General features: G+C 27.1%; 1 protein-coding gene across 7 annotated transcripts in view; it reads right to left on the reverse strand.

Moving 5' to 3' along the window:
- The window catches only part of LOC117175872 (acetyl-CoA carboxylase), a 109,487-nt gene that overhangs the window by 51,716 nt on the left and 41,157 nt on the right, over positions 1 to 16,614 (reverse strand). For all 7 annotated transcript variants that reach the window (XM_033365676.1, XM_033365679.1, XM_033365674.1 and 4 more), the window contains 4 exons: positions 15,663 to 15,993; positions 15,272 to 15,569; positions 9,758 to 9,971; positions 9,330 to 9,663 (listed from right to left, as the gene is read on the reverse strand). In XM_033365676.1, coding sequence (XP_033221567.1) covers positions 9,330 to 9,663; positions 9,758 to 9,971; positions 15,272 to 15,569; positions 15,663 to 15,993 — 1,177 coding nt within the window. The remainder of the gene's footprint in view (positions 1 to 9,329; positions 9,664 to 9,757; positions 9,972 to 15,271; positions 15,570 to 15,662; positions 15,994 to 16,614) is intronic.

Consider the following 16,614-nt stretch of genomic DNA (forward strand, 5'->3'; position numbering starts at 1 on the left):
CACACACACACACACACACACACACACACACACACACACACACACACACACACACACACACACACACACACACACACACACACATTGAAAGTCAAGAAAATTTCAATTCTAAATGTGCAAAATTGAAGAAATATAAAATGTAAATCCAGAAAAAGAATAAAAAAAGACCAAAAGGTCTGATTTTCAAGAAATATTCAAATCCGAATCACAGCCAAAAACAGGTATTTTCGATAAAACAGTTGAATTTTCAACAATATAGATAGATTTTCACTTGAGAAGAAAATGTCAAACAACTAAAACAGATCAATTTTCAATCAGACATTTGTACCCCCAATTAAAAGAATTGAATTTTCCACCGAATAAAAAGAATTTTTAAACGAAAAGGATGAATGTTGACAGAATTGTCGAATTTTGAAGAATATGATTCAGTTTTGAGTCAGGTTAGTATAATTTTTGACAAAAAAAAGAAACATTAACAACAAATTTCATTGCAGGCGTCGCGACTAGAAAGAATAAGTATGCACACATATTCATATACACACACACATAAATAGACATGCACACACACGCACACACATATCTTTTCTTGTGTGTTTATTTTAGGCCTATATCTTTGAATTTACAATAAAAAATGACTGAAACTAATGAAAATGAAAGTTTTTACCATCATACAGTTTTAATTTATTTTTTAATTCTTATTAAATATATAGCGCATACATTTTCTTATAAAAACTAATTTGTTTAAAATATTCAAATGGTTCAAAATCTAAAAAACAGTAAAGTTCTGAATTTGTTTATGAAATTGATTTTAATACTAAATAATTAGTGTAAATTTGAAGAGTGTCGTAGTAAAAAGTGATTGGAAATACATTCTTTGTTGATTCCGTAAACAAATTAAGCCTATTCTTCAAAAAATGCCCAAACTCTTAATTGGCTCATGAAAGTAGTTTAAATAATAAATCATGAAAATGTAATTATTATAATTAATCGGAAAGATGTTCTTGATTGAATTTGCAAAAAACAACTGAACCTTTCCTTTTTTAAATATCCAAATTCTGAATTATTTATGAAAGTTCTTTAAATAATTAATAATTCTTGCAAATTTAACAAATAACTTAGGAAAGATTCATTGCAAAAATAATCTTAGTCAACTTCGTAAAAAAATGGTGTTTATTAATTTAAAAATACCCTTACTCTCAATATGTTTATGAATATTGTTTAAATTAATAATAATTATTATAAATTTACAAGGTATGGTGGAAAATGATCATCGAAGGACATTCTTAGTTTATTCCGTAAACAAATTATGCGTCTCACTTCAAAAATAGCCAAACTATAAATTTGTTGATAAAATTTTTTAAATAATTAATAATTGTAATTTTTAAAAGCATCAGAGAAAAAAAATCATTGAGAAGATATTCTTAGGTAATTATGTTATTTATGTAAATTTACAAAGAAACATTGAAAAGAGTCATCGAATGGACCTTCCTAGTTGATTTCGAAAACAAATTTACTCGTAGGATGAAGGCCAAACTCTTAATTTTTAATTAAAATTGTTTAAATAATTAATACATCTTGTAAATTTGCAAAGCAACATAGAAAAGAGTCATCCGATAGACATTCTTACTAGACTTCGTAAAAAAATTAACTCATGGCAAAAAGGTCAAACTCTTATTTTTAAATTAAAATTCTTTAAATAAATAATAGTTATTGTAAATTTATAAAGCAACAAAGAAAATAGTCATCGGATGGACATTCTAAGTTGATTTTGAAAACAAATTGACTCATAGAAAAAAGGTTAAACTCTTGTTTTTAAATTGAAATTCTTAAAATAAATAATAGTTCTTGTAAATTTACAAAGCAACATACAAAAGAGTCATCTGATAGACATTCTTAGTTGACTCCGTTAAAAAATTGACTCGTATAAAAACCGTTAAACTCTTGCTTTTAAATTGAAATTCTTTTCATAATTAACAATTATTGTAAATTTATAAAGCAACATAGAAAAGTGTCATCGGATAGACATTCTTAGTTGACTTCATAAAAAAGTGACTCTTAGGACAAAGGCCAAACTTTTAATTTTGTAAGTAAAATTGTTTGAATAATTAATAGTTCTTGTAAGTTTGCAAAGCAATATAAAAAAAAGAGTCACCGGACAGACATTCTTAGTTGACTCAACAAACATAGTGACTCTTAGAAAAAGGTCTCTTTTAGTTTTTTTAGTTAAAATATTTTTAATAACTAATAGTTTATGTAAATTTGCATAGCAAAATAGAAAAGAGTCATCGGATAGGCATTCTTAGTTGACTTCGCAAAGAAATTGGCTCGTTGAAAAAAGGTCAGTTTTAGTTTTTTAATTAAAATTGTTTAAATAATTAATAGTTTATATAAATTTGAAAAGCAATATAGAAATGAGTCATCGTATAGATATTCTTAGTTGACTTCGAAAACAAATTGACTCGTAGGATAAAGGCCAAACTTTTAATTTTTAAATTAAAACTGTTTAAATAATTAATAATTCTTGTAAATTTGAAAAGCAGCCTAAAAAAGAGTCATTGCATAGACATTCTTACTTGGCTTCGTAAAAAAATTAACTCGCAGAAAAAAAACTCTTCTTTTTAAATTGAAATTATTTAAATGAATAATAGTTCTTGTAAATGTGCAAAGCAACACAGTGAAGAACCATCCGATGGACATTCTTAGTTGACTCCGTAAAAAAATTGAATTTCTGAAAAAAGGCCAAAGTCTGAATTTTTTATTTCAAATTCTTTAAATACTGTATAGTTCCTGTAAATTCTCAAAGCAACATAGAAAAGAGTAATCGTATAGATATTCTTAGTTGATTTTGAAGACAAATTGACTCGTGGGAAAAAAGTCAAACTCTTATTTTTAAATTGAAATTCTTAAAATAAATAATAGTTCTTGTAAATTTACAAACAACATAGAAAAGAGTCATCGTATACACATTCTTAGTTGATTTTGCAAACAAATTGACTCGTAGGATAAGGGCCAAATGTTTAATTTTTCAATTAAAATTGGTTAAATAATTGATAGTTCTTGTAAATTTGAAAAGCAGCATGAAAAAGAGTCATTGTATAGACATTCTTAGTCGACTCCGTCAACAGATTGACTCGTATCAAAAAGGTTAAACTCTTAGTTTTTAAATTGAAATTATGTAAATAATTAATAGTTCTTGTAAATTTGCAAATCAAAATGGAAAGCAGTCATCGGATAGACATTCTTGATTGACTCCGCAAATACATTGACTCTTAACTCTTAAGGGCATGTGATACATAGAAAATTGTCGATTTTACCAGTTTTAGGTTCCCCCGGCTTTTTTTCTAGAATAATAAATATTTTATCTTAAAAATTTGGGAAATGATAGCGAACATGCTAACGGACGTCCCCACACACTTTTTTTGTAGGTTAATTAAAAAAAGTTTTAATTTAGCATAATGTGATTAATTTTCATAGCGCTTAGGAAATAGTATCGATTTTTCAGTGTTAGATTCCCTCGGCTTTTTTCCTAGGATAAGAAATATTTTGCCTTCAAAATCTGGGGAATAATAGCGAACATGCTAACGGACGTCCCCACACACTTTGTTTTTGTGTTTTTTTTATCAAAAAAAAATTGAAATTGCCAACAACGTGCGTGTATATTTCGAGGTTATGTGTGTTACAATTCACCCGAGCGTTACTTACAAACTACACAATATTTTTGGCCGAAAACTTTGGACTTACAAATAAACATAGTAACTAATCTCCCGGAACTAACCTTGTTTGCAGGCTATCAAAAAAGTTTATTTCATAAATATTTTCCAGATTATCGGAAAGGCAGAGATGAAAAACGACGTAACCTCAAAATAATGCATGAAATTTTTATATAGCACAATAATTTTTTGTTGTTATCCCTCAAAAAAGAGTCTGGGGACGTCCGTTATGATATTTGATAGCATCTCCGAATTCAGTTTTCAAAAATTTTCATTTTTGTGGAAAAAAGCCGGGGAAACTGTAAGTATCACATGCCCTTAAGAAAAGGGCACTTTTCATTTTTCAATTAAAATTGTTGAAACAATTAATACATCTTATAAAATTGCGAAGCAGCATACAAAAGAGTTATCGTACAGACATTCTTACTTGAATCCTTAAAAAAATCACTTGTAGAAAAAAGGGCAAACTCCTAATTTTTTAATTAACATTGGTTAAATAATTAACAGTTCTTGTAAATTTACAAAGCAATATAGAAAAGAGTCATCGGATAAACACTTAGTTGGACTCCGCAAACGAACTGGCTCTTAGAAAAAAGGTTAATTTTAGTTTTTTCATTAAAATTGTTTAAATAATTCACAGTTTATGTAAATTTGCATAGAAAAATAGAAAATAGTCATCGGGTATACATTCTTAGTTTAGATCCAACGCGCGTTTAAATCCAACCAATAGGTGAAGAGATAATGTGGCTTCAGACTTCGAGATTATGTCGCAATCTCTTTTTTTATGATAGGAGGATGAAGAAAGTTAATTGAATTCAGTAACTTTGAAATTAGCTTAAAAAAATTTAATGGAATTCAAAAGAAGTAAATGAAATGCCACATAATTAAAAGTAAGGTTAAAAAAATTCATTTGAATCTCGCGCTTCGCGCTCGAATATTTATTCTTTGCATTTGTAATGCTTGAATAGAACTTTATCAAAAAGATCTCTTTTAGATGGCAGTATTTTTATGCATCTTGATATTTTGAATTGTCTGCTTAATTAAGTATGGTCAAGGATTAAGTTTCTCAAAGCTCTGTAGGCTTTGAGGTACACATTCTCATCGTGACACTTGCGCTGCGCGCTCGATTTCTGACGGACATTTTTAAACAGGTTTTCTTGAATCTTTTTGTTTTTCTCGTAACTTTCGTCAGTTTTACACACATTTTATTTTTTTATTTTCAATGGTATTTTTCACGAATAAAACAAAAAATACGCGTCATATCAAGAATTGATTCTTAACGAAATTGTAGATCTTTTTTGGGATAACAATTTTGCTTGATTCATATTTTTCGTATCCTACATAATTAGTTTCACCATAAAATCGAATTTTTGATTTTTCATTATTTTTTGTGCAATCAAAATCTGAATTTTCGATTTTCGAAAAAAATAAAAAAATTTGTTTTTAAAATCTTTAAGGGCTTTCTAAAAGCGATGTTTTTCTTTTCGCGACTTTCTTCATATCGTGCGTTCTTTGGCTTAAAATTTGTATTTATTGTTGATTTAATCAATTTTGAAAAATCTATAAGTGAAAATTTTCTTTTTATCGAAAAAAGTCATCAAGATAAATTGTTTGTCCTTTTTAATACTATAAATATCCGTAAATATATTTTTAAAATTCAGAAAAAAGTGGTGTCAAACATTTTCAAAGTGTGCTCACTTTTTGAATTTTTATCAAAAATGGCTGGTTAACGAACTCGTCCTTTCTTTTAGGACCTGAAAAAAGTGTGCCAAAGATGGATTTGATTCGTCCATTTTTTCGAGAGTTATCGTGTTTACGGACGGACGGACGGACAGACGCCATCGTAAAAACTTGATTTTCGGATTCAGGGGGTCTCGAAACGTGGAGAGATCCGTTGGAAAACAGTAGTAATTTCGGACAATTCTAATACTTTCTCAATCATAAATGATGAGAATGTAAAAATCCATTGAATGAAGTAAAATTGAGTAAATTTAAAAGAATTCAAGTGAATCAAAAAAATGCACGAGAATTCGAAAGATTTAAAAATAATTCAGGGTAAATTAATAAAAATTCAGGGGGAATTCCAAAAAATAAGTTCAAATCATTGAAACCCTACTAATTAGTAACAAAAAAAATTTCAAATAAATTTGAAAAAAAATGTTTAATCAAAAAACCATTGACTTCCATAACATTGGAATTAATGTAGAGAAATTTAAGGTAAACTAAAAGCATTCAATGAAATTCATAAAAATTCAAGTTGAATTTTAAAAGCATTTAAGTGAATTGAAAACAATTAAAAAATGTGAAAAAATTCATTAAATTGAGTAAGTTTGAAAAGAGTTTAGAAAAATGAAAGAGAATTGAAAAGAATGTAGTAAAATGCCTTGGAATTGAAAGTAATGTTAACAAAATTTAGGATCAATAACATAAAGACTTTAAAATATTAGAAAAAAATCCATTGAATGAAGTAGAATTAAGTACATTTAGAAAAATTCAAGTAAATTAAAAAAAGTCAAGAAAATTCCAAAGAATTGAAAGGAATTCAGGATTAATTAATAAGAATTCGGGGTGAATTCCAAAAAATATGTTCAAATCATTGCAAGCCTACTAATTTGTAGCAAAAAATTCAAATGAATTGGAAATAAGTTTAAAAATCGAAAAAAATGCCATTGATTTCATTTAAATTTGAGGGAATTTAGATAAATTTAAGGGAAATGAGAAGAATTCGATGAAATTCATAAAAAATCAAGCTGAATTTAAAAATCAAGTAAGTCAATTGAAAACTATTCAAAAATATGAAAAAATCCATTGAATTGAGTAAGTTTAAAATGAGTTTAGAAAAATTAAAGAGAATTCAAAAGAATTTGATGAAATTCCTAAGAATTTAATGTGAGTTTTAAACACTTCAAGATAAATGAGACAAACACTGTTTAAAAATACATTGACTTGAATATAATTCAGTGAATTTAAAAAAATTCAAAAGAATTCAAGATAAATTAACAAGAATTTAGGACGAATTCCAAATTAATTGCAACAAATATTTTTAAATCGCTTGGAAATGCCTTGGACTCTTTTCAAATACCCTTAAATATTTCAAAGTCTTTGAAATTCCTTTAATATATTGAAGTTAATAAAAAAGTTCTGGGAATCTTTTAACATTTCTTTAAATATTTCAAATCCTTTGATATCTTTTGAAATTCCTTAAAACTGGTTAAAATCTCTTGAAAATGTCTGGAAATATCTTTAAATACCTTTAAATAATTAAAATCCTTTGATAATTTTTTTAATTGATCCACAGGCTTAATTAAATACAAAACTTTTAAAAACTCGAGAAAAAAAGACTATTGAATTAAAAATGAATTGAATAAGTTTAGAAGAATTCAAGTCAATTATTTTTTTAAGAATTCCAAAGAATTAAGAGAATTCAAAATAAATGAATAAGAATTCAGGGTGAAATCAAAACAAAAAATTTCAATCTTCAAATCTTAGAAACTCTACGAAATATCTCATTTCTCTTGAATAAATTCATTAAAATCCACTAAAATAGTCCTTAAAATCCTTGAAATCCTCGGAAATTTAATAAAATCCTGTGAAATCTTTGAAAATTTAATCAAACCTTATAGGCCCTGTAAAATCATTCCATTTCTTGCGCAATTAAAAAAAAGTATTTATCCTAAAATATTTCAAACGAATTAAAATCCCTTCAAATTAATGAAATGAACAATAAAAATACTTGGAATTTTTTTTAATTCCCTGAAACATTTTCAATCAAAAGTCACACTCATAGGGTACTTTTTCGCGTTCAAAGGGGTGCTCAAATGCAGGATAAATTCATAAGATCTCAAAATAATTCAAATTAAATTCAAAAGAATTCAAATAAATTGAAAACATTAACAAATTTTTTGAAAATCCATTTCCTTCCGTAAAATTTGGGGGAATTTAACGGAAATTAAGATAAACAAGAATTCTATGAAATTCATAAAAATTCAGTGTGAATTTAAAAAAAAGTCAAATAAATTGTAACATTTTAAAAATATGAAAAAAATTTCATTGAAGTCAAAGATGTTAATAGAATTCATGAAACTTTAAATAAAAAGTTCAAAAATTTAAACAACAGTAATCCATTAGATTAAGTAAACTTAGAAAGATTCAAGTGAATTAGAAAGAATTTAAAAGAATTCAGGGTGCACTCCGAAAAATAATTTTAATTTCTTTGAATCACGTACATTCAATGTAATTAAAAAATATGAAAAAATTGTAAAGAATTTGATGAAAGTCCTACGGATTTAAGATGAGTTTAAAATACTTCAAGAGGAAGTATCATACAAAAAATTATTAAAATTAAGAGAATTTAGAAGAATTTAAAAGAATCTTTTATATAATACTTCTTCGAGACCTTTTAAAATACCCTAAAATATTTCAAACTTTTGAAAATTCCTTCAAACTATTAAAATAAATAAAACATTTATGAGAATCTTTTAAAATTTCCTTAAATATTTACAATCCTTTGATACCCTTTGAAATCCCTTCAAACTTTTTAAAGCTTTTGTAAATGCATGGTAATCTTTTAAAATACTCTAAAACATTTTTAATCCCTGAAAATTAATTAAATAAACTAAATATTTCATTTTAATCTTTTAAAATAGTCTAAAATATTTTAAATCTTTTGAAATCTCTTGAAATATTTAAAGCTCTTGAAAATTCCAAGTAATTAAAAAAAACACCTTAAATTTGATCATGTTATCAATTGATTCTCAGGATTAATTAAGTAAAAACTTAAAGAAAATAAAATAGAAATCCATTGAGTTAAGTAAAATTGAACAAATTTAGAAGGATTTAGAGTGAATTCCTAAAACTAATTTCAAATCCCTTCAAATCTTTGATACCCTACAAAATATATAACTTCTCTTGAATTAATTGTCTAAAGTCCACTCAAATATTATAAAAACGCGTGACATTATGTGATAAAATTTTCTGGAATCCTGGAAAATGCATGAAAATACATTGAGAGCTTTAAAATCCCTTAAAATCATTGCAATCCTCGACAATCTTATAAATCCTGTTAAATATTTTCAAATATCTTAAAACTTTATTGATTCTTTAAAATGATATCATATCCCTTCAAATTAATGAAATTGATTAATAATTCCTTGGAATATTTTTAAATTTTCAAATTCAAAGCTCTCGAAATGCCTTAGAAGTTTTTAAAACACCCCAAAGTCTTGAAAATTATTTTAAATTAATGAAATCTAATAACAAGTTTTCGGAATCTTTCAAAATACCCTAAAATATTTCAAAAAAATTCAAGAAAAACAGTTATTAATCCGCGTGTTAATTTATTGAAAGAAAAGTAATTAGAGAAAAGGCGAGTGGCCCTCCTGATTATTTTTTACAGTGACTTCATACAAAAATAGCCTGAATTTTGCTTTTTTCTAAATGCCTGACTCTTGGCACCTTATGTGATCATATAATAAATTTTTAAAATTTCCATTAAGGACTCCAAATAGGTGTAAAATAGGGACTAAATCTTGAAAACAGGCTACTTTAGGGACCTCAAGTGAACATAGGTTACCATTGATTGAATAAATCGCTAAATTTTGAATATTATTATATGCATACCTTCATCTGGGTTTTCGCTGGTAATTCTCGCAGCAATGACGTGTCCCCAAGGTTGCGGTTTGTGTCTCGGTTGATCAAAATCTATAATGCTATCACCCCAGGGACTTTCTCCATACATAAGCCGAATGTCTTTTATGTGATGCAAGGGAAGACCCATCGCGATTTGCAGCTGAGCCGCAGGCAAATTGACATCGGAAACCATTTCTGTACAAGGATGTTCCACTTGTAGACGAGGATTCAATTCCAAAAAGTAATATCGGCCAGATGGATCGTAGAGATATTCAACCGTGCCAGCACTAACATATCCCACCATCTTTGCAAGTCTCACAGCCGCCTTGAAAAGAGAAGACACATTTTAATCGGTCTAAACAGAAATACGAGAATTTAGTTTGACATGTCCAAATGTTCTATCCTTGATAGAAAAGTACCTTTTCCATTTCTTCGAAGACTTCTGGTTTCGCGATGACAGCAGGCGCTTCTTCAATAATTTTCTGGTGTCTTCTCTGAATCGAACAATCGCGACCAAACAAGGAGATCGCGTTTCCGTAATTATCGGCGAGTAGTTGCACTTCTATATGCCGAGCGCACTTTGCCAGCTTCATTATAAATATGGGAGATCCTGGGATTTCAGTCTGTACTTGCCTAAAATTAGAGAAAAAGATTAAAGCATTTTTTATAGTGGGACTTGCTCTAACTATTACAGAGCTCATAGTCCCCCCTGTGGGATTAAAATAGGGACCAAAAGGTACTTTTTTGTCACGCTTATAGGATACTTTTTTCGCGCTCAAGGGCTAATAAATTCATGATAAATTCAGAAGCTTTCAGACCAATTCAAGTTACATTCAAAAGAATTCAAACGTATTGGAAAAAATGTGAAAAAAAATCGAAAAAATTGAATTGACTTCCATAAAACTGGTATGAATTTACAGCAATTTGAGATAAAAGAGAAGAATTAGATGAAAATCATGAAAATTCAAGGTGAAATAAAAAAAATCAAAATAATTTAATACAATTTGAAAATATGAAAAAACTTCATTGAATTCAGTAACTTTCAAATAGACGGCTGAATTAAGTACAATTGAGTGAATTTAGAAGGATTTAAGTGAATTAAAAAAATGTAAGAGAATTCTGATGAATTTAAAAGAATTCAGGGTGAATTCTAAAAAAATTTCAAATTTCTTCAAATCTTTGAAACCCTACCAATGATTAATGCAAGAAGTGACTAATGATTACAAAACAATTCAAGTTAAATTAAAAAGAATTCAAATGAACTGAAACAAACGTGGAAAAATTAATTGATTATGGTAGAATTGAGTGAATTTAGAAGAATTAGAATGAATTTAAGAGGAATTAAGATAAATTATTAAGAATTCAGGGCAAATTCCAAATGAACTGCAAATATTATTTGAAAACCTCTGCAAATCTTCGTAACCCTACGAAATCCCTCATGCCTTGTGAAATATTCTTTGAAATTCATTCAAATATTAGTATTTCAAATCCTTTTGAATCCCATTAAATTACCGAAATCAATAAAACAATTCTTTATAAATCTTTTAAAATAACCTAAGTTATTTTAAATCCTTTTACATGGTGGCATTACTGAGCTGCAAATGAAAACACTCGAAGTAGAACTGTTAAAAGTTGAACTTTTAAAGTTGAAATTTAAAAATTGTGTATTCAAATGCTCAGTAATTTACGCGTATAAAATTGAAGGTACTAACATTTTTCAATATAAAAAAAATATAAATCCACGTTATCATTTTCAAAGCTCTAAGTTAAAAAATCAATCAATGAACTTTAAAATTTTCAAAATTATATAATTTTAAGGAATTTTAAGCTCGAAACATCAAATGTTAATAATTTGACCTCATTTTAACTGAACACTTCTTAAATTAGAAATTCAATTATTTTCTTTTTAAATAGTTTAAACATCCTTGGAAAGCTTCAAAATTTTATTTGAAAATCTTGAGAAATCTAGAAGTTATTTTAAATTGGCTTTAAATTTAAAATTATTTCAGAAACTTTTCAGAACTTCTAAATATCTATCAAAATGAATTGATTTTTGTCTACAATTTTCAGAAAATCCGGAAAATTTTAGAAAATTTCTTTACAATTTGGATGTATAAATAACAATTGAACATTTATTATTTGTACGCGAAATTTGAGTAATTTTAAGAGATATGTAGAAGTTTTGAAAAGATTTAAACTTAATGTAAAACTTGAAATGATAGCCTGATATAAAACAAAATGTAGATTTTCGCAGAATTCAAACAAAAAATTTAGATTATCTTCAAGAATCGTGAAAGGCTTCACAAGAATAAAAACATTTTCTTAAGATTCCTAGGAAAATTAAAAATAACTTTTCATTTTGAAAAATTATTTTAAGAGAATATTTAAAAAGATTTTCAAAGATTTAAACAAAATGTTCAAAAAAGATTCTAGAAGATTTTAAGAAGACTTTCTAAAATTTGCATGATAATTTTTTATCTTTTTAAAACTCCTAAATATCTCTTAGAATTACTCAAACTTTTTCTAAAAATGTTCATTTGTAAATTATGCATCCAAATTTCAAACTTTCACTTACAAATTAAGAATTTTTCAAATACAACAATTAAACTTGTAACGTTCAAAGTTTAAAGGCTCTTCAAAATTTTTGACGATTCCAGGTTTTCTTATATCAAACAATTCAGTTAAAGCTTCTTTACTTTTTAATATTTGATTTCAATTTACTTATCTTCAATAAAAATTCAAATATTGCTAAATATTCAATAATGAATCTTCTTTAATTACGAATTTCAAACTTAATGGGTTAACAAGTGAATAATTTAGACTGAGACAATATTTTAAATTTAATAAAAGCCTTTAATGAAGAATATATTATTATGAAGTTATTTTTAAGTTCAAAATAGTTTATAAACTTTCAGCCACACGTTCACATTTGTTTAATGACTTTCAGATTGAAACCGTTTAAGTTTTGACGTTAAAATCTGAAAATTCTTCAATTTTGAACTGATTTAAAAGCGTTTTGTCAAATCGTTTTTGTTCACTTTTTATTGCTTAAAGTACAGATTAATTGAAAAAAAATGATTTATTTATTAAATAAAAATATTTTTTATCTAAAATTTTCAACATCAAAGGCTTTTATTTTTTATTTGTTCAAGTCTTTAAGAAAAGATTTAAAAATTCTTTAAATTAAAAATGTAAGCTTAGAAACAAAAATTTTAAATGGAAAATTTTTAAAGTAAAAAAATTTTAAATTACGCATTGTAAGCTAAATAATAGCATAATTGAAAACATAACAATTCCAGTAATTATTTAAAAACTGTTAAAATCAAACGTATACAGATTTTCCTTCTACAAATTTGTAAAATTCCTGGAAAAAAAATTCACTGTCATTTCTCGGGTTTTCTCTGTCTCAAAAAATTCCCGATTTTCCGGGCCAGCAGCCACCCTGTTTTAACTTCTTTAAAAAATTGTAAAGCTCTTGAAAGTACCAGGGAATTAAAAAAAATCCGTTCAAATATTTCAAATCCTTTGATAATTTTATCAACTGATCCTCAGGATCAAATAAATTAAAACTTTAAAAAATCAAAAAAATCCATTGAATTAAGTAGAATAAAGTTAGAGAAATTTAAGTGAATTCATAAGATTGAAGAGAATTCCAACGAATTTAGGATAAATTAATAAGAATTAAGAGTTAATTCCAAAGCTCTTCCAATCTTTAAAACCCTACAAAATACCTTACTTTTCATGAATGAATTCTTTAAAATTCAATAAAATATTATAAAATTCCGTGAAATTCGATGATATTTTATGAAACCGCGGAAAATGTATTAAAATATATTGAGTTTGAAAATCCCTTAAATTCATTGAAATCCTCGAAAATCTTATAAAATAACGTGAAATCTTTAAAAATATTTTAAAACCTCATTCGCTCTGTAAAATAATTTCATATCTTCAGAAATTCTAGAAAATTCTTTTTCCTAAAATATTTCAAAAGCTTTAAAATCCCTTTAAATTAATGAAATTAATGAAAAAATTCCTTTGAATCTTTTGAAATTCCCTGAAATAATTAAAATTACAAGCTCTTAAAAATGTCTTAGAAGTTTTTAAAATATCCTAAAATCTTACAAATTCCTTAAAATTATTCAAATCTATTAAAAATTTCTCGGAATCTTTATAAATGCCCTGAAATATTTCAAAGAATTCAAGATAATTCAAAAATAGGTATAAACGTAAATTAATAAATTCATATCGGTTAGCTATTGCGGAAGTCGATAAACATCAGCAAACCTTTTTGCTTATCGTTCAACTTTAAATCACATAATACATAGAATAAGGAAATTTGTGTGTCTAATAAAGGAAAAATTTTAATAAAATTTAAAAAATATACGAACGATCTTGAACAATTTAATTAGAAAAAGGATTTGAATTGTATAATCTCGCCATAATGTTAAAAATTAAAATATTTTAGTTTGAATGGGAGAATCACAAAACTAGTATGATTTTAGATAAACATTTTGAAAATAGGACCATGTCAAAACGTAAAAATTGTTTATTTTAAGATTCGAATTTTGAAAATTAGATCATTTAAAATGAATAGGAATTCTAGAATTTTAAATTGTTATTAAATATAAAATTTTAATTTAACATTAAAGCTGATTGAACAAATTTGTCTAAAATGTAAAAATGAATTGAACTATTCTAAACAAAAACTTTCATAATAAATAGTAATTTTAAATGAGAATCAGTAAAAATGAAAAAATTTCTACTCCGGAACCATAAAACTTAAAAAATTCGAACTTCATTAAAAAATGAAACAAAATTTGTCACTAAAAATTGCGATATAAAAACTTTTTTATACTCAAAAACTTAAAAATTTTTAATATTCGAAGTAAATTTAAATCGCTTTAAAATTAATAAGTTTTCAATTGCAAATTAAACTTTCAAAAATTTAACAAATTTAAACTTAATTTCGAAATTAAAACCTATAAAAGGGAAATATTACAAATGTAGCGTTAACCATGAAAATTCAAAACTCTAAAATTGTAGCCATATGAAATTACCGAAATTATCCATTTACTCCATTTTTAATTTCTTAATTTTAAATCTTCCTTTAAAATTATGATTAATTCTAGAAATTTTTGAAACGAATATATTTTAATTAAAAATTATCTACTTGTTTAAATATTTTAAGAAAATCGGGAAATTTTAAGATCTAACAATGAAAATTAAAGATTAAAATCCAGAATACAAAACAATATTGCTATAATGTGATTCCATTTACTTAAATGGTGAAATTTTAAGCTTTTCAATTCGAAATTGCTTTATATTTACACTTGAAATTATTAAATTCTAAACTGACTATCAAGGCTTTTAATATGAAAATTTGAAATATGTAATAGGGAAATAGCTCTGAAATTGTGAAATTTAAATTTCAAAATCTCCAGAAATTAATCTAAAAATTATTTCAAAAAAAATTTTTAGTTTTAAGGCCTCAAATATTGAATTGTTTTAGACATTCAAAACTATAGTTTTAAATTAAAATTATAGAAATTTTAAATAACATAAATTTATTATTGATAAGTATCAAGTGTCATTTAAAACTTTGAAAAATTACAACATGCACGAATTATTAAATACGGGGAATCTCCCGGTGTAATATTGTACTCCTGGCGTTATCCCGGTTTTCTCCCGGTGCAAGTTTCTATCGGGTGGGTGGCCACCCTGGAATAGAGATTAACCCATGAATTAATTTATCAAAAGAAAAGTGATTTTTGCAATTTTTTCCAAATTCCTGACTCAAATAGGGCACCCATAGGAACAAAACCTTAAAAATAGGATACTTTAGGGATCTTAACTGAAAATAGGGTAAAATAAGAGATATAGGGATCGATCTGTGAGTCCTGCTATTAGAATTTTGGCTTAAATGCGATACATACCGAAATAGGGCTGGCAATTCCTCTGCATTTTCCACCTTTCGAATTCCTTTTCCACCGCCTCCTTCGCTAGCTTTCACCATCACTGGAAAGCCGATTTTATTTGCAGCGGCTAAAGCCTCCTCGATAGAAGAAACGCAACCTTTCTTGAAGAGCTCGGACGATATTTTGATTTTCTTTCCACTGTAGTGGGCTTTTAAGTCTGATCCTGACCAAGGCATTGTCGGAACTTCTGCGGTCTGGGCGACAATACTAGAGGCGATTTTATCCCCAAGAGCCCACATGGCACGTTCCGAGGGCCCTGAAAGACATTTTATTATATTAAATGTCATTTTTATAAATACTGACTTACGAGGATATTATGTCGAAAATTAAAAGGTAATTTTTGACATACCGATAAAGCAAATATTGTGTTTGTGGAGCAATTCTGGTAGTTTTGGATTCTCGGATGCATGACCCCACCCTGCCCAGACTGCTTGCACTTGAGTACGATTAGCAATATCGACTATGAGCTCTACATTAGCGTAATTGTTATTATTGGATCCCCCTGGGACTGGAACATACTGATCTGCCATTTTAATGTACTCCGCATTTGCCTTTAAGTCTTCCGGAGTGACCATAACTACAAAACGGACAGCTCTCTCGTTTTTGAACATTTCGTATGACCATCGACGAATCGATCGCATGCATTTGACTGCTGCAATTCCATTGTTGGCGATGAGTACCTGAAAACAGAAATACTCATGTTGAAAGCATTGATAAATAGTATAATTTTATCGGCGCGGCCACTCAAGAATCAGAGAAAACATTGTAGTCATTTCCCGGTTTCTAGAAATAATAAGATATGGAACTTGAAGCTAATGGAAATTTCTTCTATTTTAGTAATACATGCTTTGTAGGATGAAAACTTCATTTTTTAAATTCCCGGTTTTTTCTTTGACCAATTTTTCATATTTAAATACGAGCATTGAAATACGAGCTTGAAGTTCTGAACGCTCAACAGAACGAAATTATTTACTGGTGACTTTGTAAATCAAAAAAAGTGCTCAAATGTTTTTTATTGATTTGTGAAATAATTTATTGCTAGAACATAATTATAATGAATATTTTAAATTGCAGTTGGAACAATATTTATAGGTAAAATAAAAATGGAAAAAAATATTTCGTTCAATTGATCGTTCGGAACATCAGGTACATCAGGGTTTCACCGAAATTTGCCAAGTTTTTTAGGGATTTGAGAGGAATGTGTTTTGTTTGTTAAAAGTTAATAACAATTACTTCTATCAAACTGTATTAAGTTCTGTTCAAGGATTAAAACGCATGCAAAATAAATAAGTCCCGTGTTG

The sequence above is a fragment of the Belonocnema kinseyi genome, chromosome 7 (genome assembly GCF_010883055.1).
Source record: "Belonocnema kinseyi isolate 2016_QV_RU_SX_M_011 chromosome 7, B_treatae_v1, whole genome shotgun sequence".
NCBI lineage: Eukaryota > Metazoa > Arthropoda > Insecta > Hymenoptera > Cynipidae > Belonocnema > Belonocnema kinseyi.